This window comes from Centruroides vittatus, unplaced genomic scaffold (assembly GCF_030686945.1).
Source record: "Centruroides vittatus isolate TY-2023 unplaced genomic scaffold, ASM3068694v2 contig_1114, whole genome shotgun sequence".
Classification (NCBI taxonomy): domain Eukaryota; kingdom Metazoa; phylum Arthropoda; class Arachnida; order Scorpiones; family Buthidae; genus Centruroides; species Centruroides vittatus.
The window spans coordinates 1250463-1265631 of NW_027120716.1; the positions used below are offsets into that span (position 1 = coordinate 1250463).

General features: G+C 30.3%; 1 protein-coding gene across 4 annotated transcripts in view; it reads left to right on the top strand.

The window, feature by feature from the left end:
* numb (NUMB endocytic adaptor protein) overlaps positions 1-15169 on the top strand; it is a 95991-nt gene that overhangs the window by 78266 nt on the left and 2556 nt on the right. For all 4 annotated transcript variants that reach the window (XM_067273125.1, XM_067273132.1, XM_067273117.1 and 1 more), the window contains 2 exons: positions 3864-4097; positions 10115-10264. In XM_067273125.1, the coding sequence (XP_067129226.1) occupies positions 3864-4097; positions 10115-10264 (384 nt within the window). The remainder of the gene's footprint in view (positions 1-3863; positions 4098-10114; positions 10265-15169) is intronic.

Here is a 15169-nt window from a genome sequence, read left to right on the forward strand (position 1 = left end):
TTTAAAAATGAGAACAAGAATTCCAAAAAATTAAATAAATAACAGCAATTATAGTTGAAATTATGATTTTTGAAATTTCAACTATGATTGCTGTTATTTATTTACTTTTATTTATTTAAACTGGATATTAATGTTTTTGCCATGTAAAATAATGTTTTATGCCAATCTTCTGGTTCTGAAGAACAAAGAAATATGAAATACAAATTTTAGAATATGTGTACTTGCACTTACAAAATGTATACAATTCAAATAACATAAAATATTAAAATTTAAAATAATCAGAAACAGTTAAGAGAATATTTTATTATAAGTTGTAACAACTTATAATAAAATGAAAGATGAAGAATTAAGAAAAATTGAAATGTTTCTTAAGGAGAAACTTTTAGACCTGGCAGAGAGTATGTGTCCTACTTATTAATGCATCCAACGAATAATGGCTTACTTATAAATTTGCAGAACCATTGTAACTTCAGTCCTGGATGTATCATGAGCCTTCTTCAGAATCCTGGTTTCATCCCATTATACAATATTTCTGGAAACAGATCCAAAAGCAGCTAAGGCCTACATTACATTTATTTGTGTCAAAGTCCATTTTGTATTCCTTCAGTCTTGTACTGTGAGATATAGTTGACATGTGATGGTGAAATTCCAAAATTAGGATACAATGAGGGTATTTTGCAGATGTTTGATTTTTGGATCTTTGGGATATTTGGGGATATGACATTGAGTAGCAGATGATAAACTGTTGAATTTTTATGGTATGCTATAGTTGAATTCTTTGCTGACTTGAAGCAACACAGGAAAACATTGCAGAAGTTCATTTTACATCACTTGAAAAGAATTTGTTTTACTTTTTATTGAAACAAAGATGTTAAACCTAGTATGATCATATATCATAATCAACTTTTAAATAGTATTGCTTTGGTAAACCTTTGTGTAAGTGCCACTTTCATAATATAATTTAATTCATTAATGGTACCAATGATGCTTGAACAATGAATGAAGGCTCTTTTTATTAAGGCTCTAAGATGGCCAACTTGTATAGGAAGAGGTCATAGGAGGAAACTGGAATGTGTATATGCAGGCTATCAGGCTTCCTATAGACATTCATGTACATATCTCCTTGCCTAAATCTTATGTATAAGTCAAAGAAATGAACTAATTCTTGACTTTCCTGGTCTAGTTTAATCTGTACACCAAAAGGGTTATTGTTATATTCCATAATAAAGGTTTGCCAAGATGATTTATGTTTCCATATAATTAAGACATTTTCTGCATAATATTTATACAACAAAATATCTTCTTGGAAACAAGAAAGGATTAATTCATCAATTTTCTATGATCTCAAGATGGAGCTCTTGAGATCATAGGATCTCAAGAGATTGGATCTCAATCCAGGACACCCATTGGAATCCTGCTATCTTACATGAAAACTTTTTCATAGAAAACAAAACAGAAGAAAAAATATAAGATAGGCAAATTTAAGGATATCAATATGGTATTGACCCAAGTTCCTGAATAATGGAAAACAAAATATCTCTTCGAGCACAAAAACATGATTGCAAATGAATGGATGGGGAAACTACTAACAAAATATAGGATTGTTGTGTACTCCTCATTGACCAATAAGAAATTGCTGAATTCCTGGTCCAGTGATTTAAGAATCCTTTCTGTGTATTGATAATGAAGTGATAATGAGGTGACAAAAGAATATACAGTGAAACCTCCATTAACGACACTCCCAAATAGTGGAAACCGCTACTTAACGGACATTTTTACAATAATCAGATCCTTCAAATAGGATGTCTATAATACAGTAGAGAGTTGTTTATCCGAACCCCGGTTATCCAAAACGTCGGTTATCTGAACGCTTTCCAGTCAGACTGTGTTGTGCTGAACCGAACTTTTTTGATACTAGATTTACTTCTAAAGTATAATTTTCATGTTTTTATATTCTTCAATATAGTTATTTTGTTTGTACAAAATAAAGAAATAATTTTTAACAATACAATAGCCTTGATTATTATTATAAAAATTTTCGTTAGGCTTAAAATCGATGAAAATTCAACACAAAGCGACATGCAACTAAGAAAAATTCAACACGAAGTGACACGCAACGGAGAAAAATTTCAACATCGGATAGGTTAATATATTTTTTCGTACATAATAAGTTATCCGAACAAATCACTTATCCGAACAACCCCAGTCCCCAATTGATTCGGATAAACGACTCTCTACTGTATTTACTTCTAAATAATGGATGCCTACCTTACAAAAACACAAAGTCCCACCTTCAATAGTCTGAAAGAATTAATTATGTACAAAATATTTTAAAACTAAAACAAAGAATCAGTTCAAATACTCTTTCAGAGGATAAATTTTGACTGTAGGCATCAAATAAAGATTGGCTTAAAATAGGAATGGGGAAGGAGGGCAGATTGTAAAAATCAAACAATATTCATTATCTGTTGGAGAACACTAATCTGGTTAAGTTGTCAATCATCACTTATCGTCATACATATTGATGTTATCAAACGTCTATCTTATAGTTGGAATTAAGCTTATTGTACAAAGAAACCATAAACTTTTCCCATGTTATTCATTCATTTGACAAGAACTGTAGTACAGTAATAATGAAAAATTAGCAGTTTTGAGATTAAGACAACAGCGTTTATTTGGTGAAAGTTTGTGTTACGAAGGCAATTTGCTAACCACTTTGAAGTGTATGAAAATATTCAGCTTTCTTGCATTTATGAAATAATTTATGATCTTAACAGCTTTGTAGTGGCTAAAATAACTTTTAACAAATTATTTATTGTAAAAAGCAAAATTGTTCAAAAAATTATACCTACTCAATAACTAAAAAGTTGACAAATCCCTATATTGATTTTTATTAGTTGCTTAGATCATAAATGTTGTTATAAACACAAGAATAATGAATACATTTCTTACTCCTTGAATTGGCTAGGAAATTGCCTTCATAAATTGACATTTAAACTTTCATTGCCAAAACTGACCTTCGTCCTCCCTTCTGTTCATAATAATAGTTTCATTTTTCGTTTTTGTTACTTCTGCTCAGGTAGTTTGTGATGAATTAATAATTAATCAATGTTTATGTTTTGTCGTAATTTTTATGTTTCATTTAACCTCACTATCTTATATGTGTGATGTTTTCATAGTCCATCATATTCTTCACTTTATAATGACCAGATTAAAATATAATATGGCCTCCAGTATGTACTTGTACTTCCAAATAGCAAACAAACTTTTCAGTTCTGACAGTGTCTGCTATTCGGAGGTTATACTATAGATTTTTCTCAAGTAAGTATATGGGTGAAGTGCAGTTCTATTAAGTTTAAACATAAAATTTTAATATTTGAAGTTTGTCTTTTGTAATTTATTTACTGAAGCAGTTGTTTTATTACTTTTCACTATTATTAATGTAATCTCTTATTTTAAATTATGTTTATAAAGTATACATTTTTTATCTGCTTATTGACTCCATGATGACAACTTTCTATTTGATGTACATTAATATACACATCTAGTGATGAATGCTTGTTATTTTTTGTTTGTACTTCATAATATTTTCAAAATGATAATTGTCCCAATTTGAAAAAGCATGTTTTAGAAAAATAACATGTTAATTTCAACAAATGTCTGCAAAAGAAATTTGAAATATTGTTACATCAAAATCAGGGTTCAACAACAAAAACAAAAAATATAAATTATGTATGTCATATATAATATGTATTTTTTGTTTTTATTTCTCAATTTCTGCTTAATTCCATTTTGTTTTATCATTTTAATTTTAATTCAATAGTTACATGTGTAAATAGAATTATTTTAATTTTTCTTTACAGAGCCACCTCCAGTGAAACAAGTTCATAATCCATTTGCCATTGAAAGACCTCATGCAACTCAAGTAATGCTTCAGAGACAGGGCTCATTTCGTGGATTTAGTACTTTAAATCAAACTTCTCCATTTAAACGGCAGTTGTCATTACGTTTGAATGATCTTCCTTCAACATTAGAACGGCAAAGAGCAATGTCTCTTGAATCATCTGATGTTTTTTTTATACAAAATGGACCTACAGGTAAATATTAAATATTTCAAACTATTTTTATTAAAAAATTATATAAACTATAATAGTATAAAGGAATGTTATCCTGTTATTGTTTAAACGTTTATTTTAGTAAAAAATTAAATTTTTATGAAATAACTGTTTCATTTTAAAAAAAATTAAAAATAATTTTCTTGAACTAATTATTCAGTGTTATTTATTTTTTTAAACACAGTTAATATCAAAATTTTGATATAAAAATTCAAATAATTAAAAATTCTTTGTATCTTATTAAAATAATGCTGTTATTGAATTTTATTTAGTATACATTATTACAGACTATGCATATGATTCTTGATTCTATTTTGTGTCTGTGTGTGGTGCTGCTAGCATACTTTTATGTTAGTTAAATTTTATATTAAACAAATAACAACAAATTAATTTTCTCTTAGTAATTGATTGTTTAAAATATTTCATCCCTGAAACATCCCATTTCTGTCCAGTAAATAAAATCAGAACACTTGCTAAAAAATAATGTTTTTGTTGCTATTAATGGAAATATCTTTAGATTTAAAGCAAAATTGAGAAAGGATTTATTTATAATATGTGAAGTTCTGAAACTCTATTCTTTCTTAAATATTATTTAAAGCTGATGATATTTCCATTATCAGTTACAGATGTACTCACTTTATTTTCAAATAATGAATCAAATTAAACCTATTATTTGTGTGTCTGTGCCTTTTTAAACCAAATTATTCAAAATATATTGTCAAATTTGACATTGTTACAAAATGAACAGCATATCTTACAAATGGAATTTCTATTTTTAGTCTTTTGACTTTTAGTTGGCATACTAAATGTTAAATATTTTTAATATTTTGTTCAACTTTCCATATTTAAGCATGAGAAATATAATACTGCTATTAATGTTTAAAGAGTCACTAATTTATTACAAATAAACATTTTTTGGGCTTTATATTTCATCATCAAATTAACATCAAAGATTGAAGAGTTAGGTCAACAGATGAACAAAGTTATAATTGAGTATATCTACATATAATTGTTTACTAAACCTACTTCATATGTGAAGACTGAGTTTACAAATATTCAAGGAGAACACCTATTGAGATTCTAGTAACAAAAGAATTCACAGATTTTTGTTGTTGAAGCCTCATTAGTTAATGAATTTATGGACAATACCATTGTGATTTTTAGGTATATACTGTAAATGATATTTTGATGTATAGAAAAAGGAGGAGAGATATAAAGATTTTGTTTCTAAGATTAACCAAAATAATGTAACTAGAAGTAGATGAAGTTGGTAAATTTAGCATCCATATTCTGGATATATATTTGTGACCGGAGGGTCGGAGTCTCTTTGACCCCTCATCAGGATGTGACACCACCGAGTCTTTCAGGACTCAAAAATCGTGATGGAGAGTTGTTACGTCACGCGAGTGGTCGTGGGTGAGCGGATATGTCTGTTGTGGAGGTGGAGGAAGGAGAAATGAGGAAGTAAGTCATTCAGGATACTGGCTAAGTAACAAGAATAAATTTAATAAAAATAACAGAGATTACAGCATGACGCATAGCTAATAATAACGTATTCCTAGATATACGGAGAGAGAGAGTTTACAAACGATCCACGAGTTGATAAGTACTTTGGTTAAGGAGATGTTAGAGTTCCTTGTGCAGCAGGGTATCCACAATCTTAGACAGTATATTCCACAGAGGCACGCAATCTACAGAATAAAACAATCCACACGGTAATATTTCCCGATCTTCTAGGTGGGGTAATGCCTGGGCGTAGGTCAGAAGGTTGCAGGAATTTTTTCAGGGTTGGGTTCACGGTGGTTGACCAGACGGTGACTGCCTGGATTTGTCCTCGTTCTCTCTTATTATTTTTCCTCTTGGGATTTTTTCATGAGATCAGGATCTCGTTGTTAAGGGTCGGGTGTCCAATACGTTAATTACTTCTAAAAGTTCCGGTGACACACGACTAACTAGATGGATCATCCTCAATGAGGAAGCAAGTTCGTGGGAAATAATTTTATGGTTTTCAACAGATCTTTTGATAAAATGGTGGAGCTGAAACAATCGAAAAATTTGATTGAACACCTTCGTCCATTTGTCCGTCACATATTAAAATTGAAAAATGTTTTTTCATTACAATGGTTTATAAGAAACCAACTGAAGTATTATCATATATTCATTTTTTCTGACATGATCTATTTAAACATAAGATTGTGTCTTTCAGATCACTAATGCACAGGACTATTTTATATTCTTTATAGAAAGATTATATTTAAAAAATAAATAATAGAGAGGTTGCAATATTCTTTGGTAAGAATCTAAAAAAATATGATGAACATTGAAGAACTAAAACAGTGTTTAAAAAAGAGTCCAGAATGTCTTTTAACATAAAATTTCAAAGTAAATGGGAATTGATGCCAAAAAGTTTTTAAGCTGAATTTTAAAACTTCTGGATTGTGCTTGTAACATTTTGATTTCTTACTGTTTACAAATACATAAGGATTGAAAAAATAAACGATCAAAGAAGTGAAGTGTACAGGATTTCCATTGTCTTAGACAAAACAAATAATAATGAGTATGTTGGAAGCACAGAAGATATGAAGATCACAAAGAGATATAGGAAGGAAATTAAATAAAGGGGAGACAAATATGGCATTGGCAGAAGTATTGATGGCTATTTTCTTCTTCCATACATAGAGTATTTTTATAGGATAGGATTCCATATGTAATTTGTAGGATAAGCTAGAAACACAATTCATCTCCAAACACAATGCCATTCAGCATTTCTCTATGTCTATTGGTCAAAGCATCACTGCAGATGACATTGCTATGCTCAAAATGGATGAGATATCTTGTTCAGTAGTGGAGAGCAAAGCTGTTGGATTATTCTGGATTTGTTTTATCCGACAACTTTTTCTAGCAGTAGTCTTGGGCCCGCCATACCCTTTTATAGCATTTATCGGTGCTCTTTTGTACTTGCTGCTTCCAACACCTTGCTACTGCTATATTTTTATATACAGATGCTATTCTTTGAAATGACTAGCCATCTTCCTGTAGTCCAATAATTTGACTCCTCTCAAACATGGTAAGATACTTAAGTACATCTTCAGCATATTACCATTGGCAATTTCAATCAGGTAACACAGATAAGAACAGTCAGATTGTCACAGTGAATGACTGATGACTTTTATATAGATTGTTTTTGAAAATTCTACTAGAATTTTCAAATTATCTGATCATTCATTGGTGAGGAAACTGTTGTCATTTGCATGTCTACTTGTGACATATTTTCATATTGAAGTCAAAGGTTCTAGGAATAGTTTAAGAGAATGCTTTGATTTTTATGTCAGCGTGTATGTTAGGCTCAAGGACTGAAATCACTCATTGAGTGAAAAAACGACCACAACGCATTGTGGTCATTTCAAAATGGCCATGAAGTGAAATTTGAGTCATGGAATTTGTAAAAACGGCCACAACACGTGGCTAACTCAAAATGACCACAAAGCAAGATTTGTGTTGTGGCTTTCATTATATTTGACCACGACACGTTCTGGTGTTTAAGAAAAGCCATAACGTGATCTAAATGTTAGCTGATGCAACCACGATAGATGATCATACGACACACAGTGGTTTGTAACTTTAAAATATAGATACTAGCCTCAAAACATTTTTATTTACAATTTTTAATGCTGAACAACATTAGTTTTCTACAAGTTTTTCTAGAAATTTAATTTTCATACTTAAAAACATTTCAAAGAAATAAAATGAATGGAGAAAAATACACATTTGTTTCTTTTGTTTTGCTAAAAAGTGCTAAAGGTCTAACTACATATACTTGTAGGAGCTTGATATACTATACACGATGAAATAAAAATCAGCTGCTAAAGTTAAAAACCACTGTGTGATGGATTTATTATGGTTAAAAGCCACCACATGTTTTGGATGTTAACTAATAATGAGGTGATGATAAGAAAATAAAACTTTCTTTTTCATTATGATTTATTTATCTTCAATCATCTTATATAAGTAGGTAACAAAATTATTCACCACATACAGAAATGTAACTTGGTTACTTTTCAACAACATGTAATTATTTATGAAAATCTGTTGCGGTACTCGATATGTCAACATTTTCTAACAACTAATTTACTAAAAATAATTACTTTGTCAGGAATTTTTATTAATACAGTCTTTTTTATGAGAATCGAGAATGTTGCAGAGTTATTTATTTTTACAAGAACTATTACCGTGACATTTTGTGTTTTATTTTATGTTGTTTGAGCGACATTTGCATTTTTTAACAATACAATATCTTTTACAGTGACACATTACAAACCGTTGCTTATTTCTAAATGTTAACATGGATGCTGAGCAAAGTGTTAATGAAGTTCAGGGTACGTCCTGAATGTTAATAAAGTTACTCTCAGAAATTGTAAATTCATTACAAGTGTAAAGTCAGTCAAGAAGACCTTCCTTGTTTCCTAACTGATAGAGACCTGATGGATTAATGCTCATAACAACAGCTAAAACATTTCTGGGAGCTGCATGTCCCCGATCAACATCAGGCATCCTAAGTAAAACATTCAAACCAATTTCAACTGCAGAAAATTACCCTAAATTGAGAAAACTCTTCAAGCTTGAGCTCATGCTCGAATAAAAAAAAAATAAGACGAACGATTCTATGATGCAGATCCCTGTACTATTATTGTGAAATAATAATCAGAACAATTCTTAGTTCATTTTTAAAAATTTTAATAACTAAAATGTCTTAGGATTTTTAGGCTTTATTAGAGGTATTAATTTACATCTGATATGGCGAGGGCCAATGGCTCAATTCATGGAGGTTGAGAAAAGCGAAATCCTACTTGGGTGTAATATACAGTAATACCTCGGTTATCATTGGTTTTGGATTTTGCCGATTGTTTTCGGATGAGTTATTGACGAAAACCGAGGTATCACTGTACAGTATACCTAGTATCAATTTGCATTATTTCTTTAGTTTCTGTTGTCCTATCCTAAAACCCTCCAGTTATAGGGAAAAACAGAATGATTTTAGGCTAAAACTTTTTCCAGTAAAACTTGTGGCATGATAAGTAATAAGACCACTGAACACAGGATAGTTTTACCCTAGATTTACCCTAAATATAAGACTACTCGAAACATTACTCTTAGAGGTTGAAATTACTCTAGAAAAGGGTAATTACCCTAGAAATGGCATCACTAGTCAAGAATGAACACAATACAAATTCCGCAAGTGTTTGCAATAGGCCTATTGACAAGTTACAACCCATCCTTCATATCATGGTTGCATCAGCTAACATTCAGAACGTGTTATGGCTTTTTAAACACCAGAACACGTCGTGGTCAAATATCATGAAAGCCATGACACAAATTTCACTCTGTGGTCGTTTTGAGTTAGCCACAACGCATTGTGGCCATTTTTACAACTGCCATGACGCGAATTTTGTTTCGTGGCTGTTTTGAAATGACCACAACATGTTGTTGTCATTTTTTTTCGCTCAATGAGTAATTTTGGTCTTTGAGCCTAACATGAACAAGAAAACATACACTACTTATTTAAAAAAAAAATCAAAAATTGGAATTTATTATAAATATTTCTGTTCATTTTAGAATAATTTTTGCTAAGCATTTTCTAACTCTACAAGATTAAACTGAAGAAGACTCCTAGAGTTGTCTGCTGTAGGAATGCTTTTCATTTTAGTAACATTTACTTTATATGTATTCTATTCTTTTACATTTAGAAGTAAATTACATGTATATGTAAGAGAGGTAGAGAGAATGAAATAAATGCATTATTTGCTTGTTTTCTTACATGTATAAAATCTATATTATATGTATAAAATTATTATACTGTTGTTAATTAATAAAATTATCTTCATTTAACGAATTTAAAAAATATATATAATGATAAAGTTTATAGTTTTGTATAGCTTTGTAAAGTTTATAGCTTTCATTATTATATTCTATTGTTTAATAATAATGAATTTATTTTGAAGTGACTCCAATTCCGGAATCTTCCCCAGTAACGGAAAAGCAAGACACCATCAGTGCCATGTGCCAGCAACTATCTCAAGGTCTTACACTCCTTAGCAGTACTGATGATCCTTTTTTGTCTTCAACAGTAAAAGAACATCAAAATCAACAAGGTATTTTAAATTATTAAATACTTTTGAATTATAAAAAAAGTTTAAGAAAATGATTTATATTTCATTGTAAAAAGTAAATTACTTTCTATTTAAATACAAAAAAAATTAATTGATTGAACTAAAAATTTAAACTGTTAATTTTTCCTGTGATAACAGATAAAAGAAAATTTAAATATTATTACAAGATAATTAAATAATTAATTAATCAAACAGTATTACTGATTATCTTGTTGTAAATAATTAATGTAAAATCCTAACAAACAGATCAGACACTTACTGACATTGCCTCAACAACAGTCACTCATGAAAATATACACAGAATTAATTAACACACACACACACACACACACACACACACACAAATTTATTCCTAGAAACATTCACTAAATGTAGTAAATATGCCACACAGAGATCACAAATGCCCAAAATACACAGATCAAAGCAAGTAAGGAATATTCTACACTGTGTAAACACTCTACTCCATTGATATTAGCAAAACACATTCAACTAGAATTAAAACTTTCAGACATACATATATTAATCTGTTTTGGTGCAGTTACTATAGTTACATACAATGTTTTTTAACTAAACTTGCAAATAGGCATATACAAAATGTAGGCAAATTGTAAGCCTGTCTGAAAAACTGGAAACAAATACATAACATTAAACAACAATTAGGCAGGCTGATACGATATTGTAAAGTTGCCGAATTGGGGATTTTCAAAAGTCGGGATTTATTGGATGTGGGGTTGATGGAAGCGAGGCAGGCATCTGCAGTTACAAATAAACCCATTTATTTATTCTAAATCTTACATTCTATAGTGCATCTTGTCAACTGTTTGAGCTTTTCTGTAGAGTCGATGGCCCCAGGGCTGTTGGTTGAGATGTTTTTATGAGTGTCAAGAAGTTCGGTGACAAAGTGTTGAAAAATCAAAACAGTCCAAGGTGAAATGTGAAGTTAGGATGAAGAGTTCATATGTAGAAGACCTGTTGGATAACTCACATCGTGAGACAGAGGAAAGTCCGCCTTTGTCCTTGAGATCTAGGCTTTTAAAGGATTTTTTCCCCTGGATCTCTAGCTTTCCAATTGGTCAGTTTCTTGTATCCGGGTAGATAACATGTCAAATTTGACCTGTTATCTACCCTGAATGAAGGGTCAAATTTGACACCATATTTTATTTGATAAAGGGAAATTAATCACACTTTGAAACTCTTGCTTATATTTAACTATTGTTTTGAATTATTTGTACTATTGTAAGTCTGACACACAATCTCTATGCTAGATCTCCATTTAAGGTTATTTAAAAATGTTTTCCCTTGACTAATAATTTTATTCTTTCCCGATTTTATTTGCATTTTGTTTTTTTCCCCAGTTTTTCTTTTACAAGCGCTAGAATCAAATCCTGCTTCCCTGATTTGACACTTTTATTTAATTTTTAACACGTGAGCTTGAGTCTTGCTCAGGTCTCACCATATGCTAAAAACAACATAACACCAAACTTCATGAAAGAGGTTAGGAAAATATTCAAGAAAATTAAAACACACATACAGCATGAATATCACAATATGTATATACAAGAATATATTGAACATTCAAACAAAAACAAGCAACTAAGTAACAAAGACTGAAATGAAAAAAAATATGTACACTATGTAAAAACAAAAAGTATTTGTGAACAATGAGAATCTTTTTTACAGACAGCTAAAACCAAATTCACTACACATCCACAGCACAATGGAAATACAAAAACAGAAAAACAGCTCACAGATTACTGATCTATGCTTTGGTCTAATCAAACACAGAAAAATTAATCAAGCTTGATAAAGAGAAAGAAAAAAACATGCATAATATAATATACCAATCATGTTTTGTGTTGAAATAAAATACAAGATATCCAAATTACAATATAAAGAACATAAAATTTGAAGACATCTGATGAAGTCAACATTACAATTTCTAGTATACAAAAAATGTACATCTCTGCACCAGGATCTCACCAAACATTTTACATACACAATCAACAATTCACAAGACAGGCCAAAATCTCTTACAAAGGCATCACTTACATGAAACCCAAGAAATGATAACACTTAAGTCCTTACGTAATAGACGATTCAAATGTATTCTTACACACTACTCTATTTGCATCACAAACAAAATATACCATAATATAGAATGACACAATATTCTCACAGAGCAACAAAAAGGCTGTCATAGAAAGCAAATTGGATGCAAAAAATAGTTATTCATACATTTGGTAATTCTACACAAGCACACAAACAACCCAGAAGCCTACATGTGGCCTTACACAAAACTATTTTATCAAAGTTAATTTATGACAAATTTTTATTTCATACAATTATGTGGATTATTTTGATTTATATTTAATAATTACAAATTTCTGTTTTCAGAAATATTCAGATTTTGTTCAGTTTTGAATAACAACTGAAGATGTTAATTAAAGTTATAAAACTATGTAACTTTAAATTATAAAGTAAAAATATCTAAAAATAATACCAATAGGCAGTATCTGTAATTGGAATACAGTTGAACTCGGTTATAAGGAACATGGATATAACTAGTTCATGGTTATAATGAGCAAAATGCCATAATTTTAATTTATGCATATTTCCATACATTTCTCACAGTTATAACGAGGGTACTTTGTGGATATACCAAGAAAATTTTTGGTAGCTGTGCAAACACATGAACATTCATAATTATTGTAAAAAGTGTGATACTATATTCTTGGAAGATATAAACTGAAAGGGTTACTTAATTGTATGACCACTGAATAATTAGTTTTATGACCTACTGATTACAGGCCTATTTATCACTTACCTTTCCATTTGGGGACAGTCTCCCTCTTTCTTGACTAACTTCTGGCCCTACTTTGACAATTTACCTAATCATCATTACAATTGTAAAATTATGGTATACTCTAGTTAGAAACAAACCTTTCTATGAGGAAGATGTCTATATAATAAAAAAATATTTTTCTCAGTTTAGGAAAAAGTAGATATTATTCAGAAGTTAGAATGTGATGCTTAAATGTCAAAGTGTGTAGAAAGTTTTCTTTGTCATTTTTGACAGTATCAACATAATGGAAAAATAAAGCACTCATAAAATTGAAGATTTGTAGATAAAAAGACTAACTGAAATTGGGCATATTATTAATTAGTATTATCTTTAATTATGAAAAAGTAAATTGTTTAATATTAATTATATTGTAGTTTATATAACTATTAATAAAAATGGAGTATAATGTTATTACATATTGTTTTAATAAATTTATTTAGAATTAAAAATTAAAAGATAGATTTTACTAATCATCAGTGGCATAGCTACAAATTTTGCTGCCCACAGAGCTCCCCTATATGTTTGTGCCTGAAGCAGCCACCCATTCTCCCCCTAGTTACATCATTGGTCTTCGTGGATATAATGAGTAATAGGGTTTCTCAAACGGGATCTTGGTTGTTTTTTTAACCTGGGAAATTCTTCTCATCCCTGGAAATCCCACAAATTTCTTAAGAGTTCACTTTTTTCTTATTTTATGTTAAGGGTGTGGAAATTTTGCCAATAGACAGTATGATTAACTCATAAACTGTCAGAATACATTTGTATTTATTAATTTTAATCCTACTTATTAGTTTTTTGAATTTTTGCTTGTTATGGCATGTCACAAATGGTCAATAATCAATAAGTAGCCTATTTGTGGCAGGACTCTAAAAATCCTTTACTTGTCAGAACCTGTAATATCTGGAATAATTGTGCTTATGCTGTCTTAATTTTTAACCATGCTCCAGTAGCTTCAATAATCTGCGTAACACCAGCTTGTGCAAATTGGGCAAGGATACAAACGAGTATAAAGTTTTTCTTCATAAACCTAATTATTAAAGTCAAATGAATCGTTGAATTATTGAGCTATAAGCTTGATGCCGCTATTAAAGCAGCCGAGGCAGACAAATCAAGAATACTAGAGAGCAAAAGAAGTAATACAATCTCAGAAACGAACTAGAAAACTTTCAGGCTACAGGTGAAAAAACACATAACATCTGTTTTCTCTTAAATGCACTAAACACTATTCCACTCATATAAATTGAATCGGAAAGAACATTCTTGGTAGCAGGACTTTTCATTACTAAAATAAGAATCAGATTGAGTGGTTGGAGTATTGACCTTCTTTGCTTTTTAAAATCTTATTATAAAAATTTAAAATAATAATCTGTATTATGCTTTATTTAAATCACAAAAATTACCTTTTAAGTTCCTTTTTTTTTAATTTTCAACTCAATTCAAAGCATTTTTATTGTTGTTGTTTTTGTATGCAGTTTCCAGCAAACTTTAATAAATTTTTTCTATTTGTGAAAATTTCTACGTAATTCAAAGAAAATTTTTAATATATATCTTACAGATAATACAAGAAAGACATCAGCCATACACAAAGTGTTTAGCTGGCAGAAAAGAGGGCAAGGGAAAGGGGAGAGGAAGAAGGAGGGAGAGGAGATAGACAGTAGAGAAAGATAAGATCTCTTTGAACGGTGTACAAATGGCTACAGTACCCTCTATGTTTGATGTTGGCATGCAGTTTTTATGCTGCAAGACCGTAGTCCCCCAAAGGGTCTAAAAGAAAACCTGAGTGTAGCAAACACCAATAATTGAGTGCTGCCACGAATAGCTAAGTGTAGAAGTTATCTTACACAGCATTATTAATATGATTTTGGAGGTTGCAGAACATATTAAATTACTTTAAAAAATAAAAAAATAATTATATCATTTGATTTCAAGATATTTTGTATATTTTAAAAATAATTAATTCTATCCCGGGATCTCAGGAAACAGTTCACTTTTATCCTGGAATCCCGGGACAAGCAAAAGACCGGGAAATGAGAAACCCTAATGAG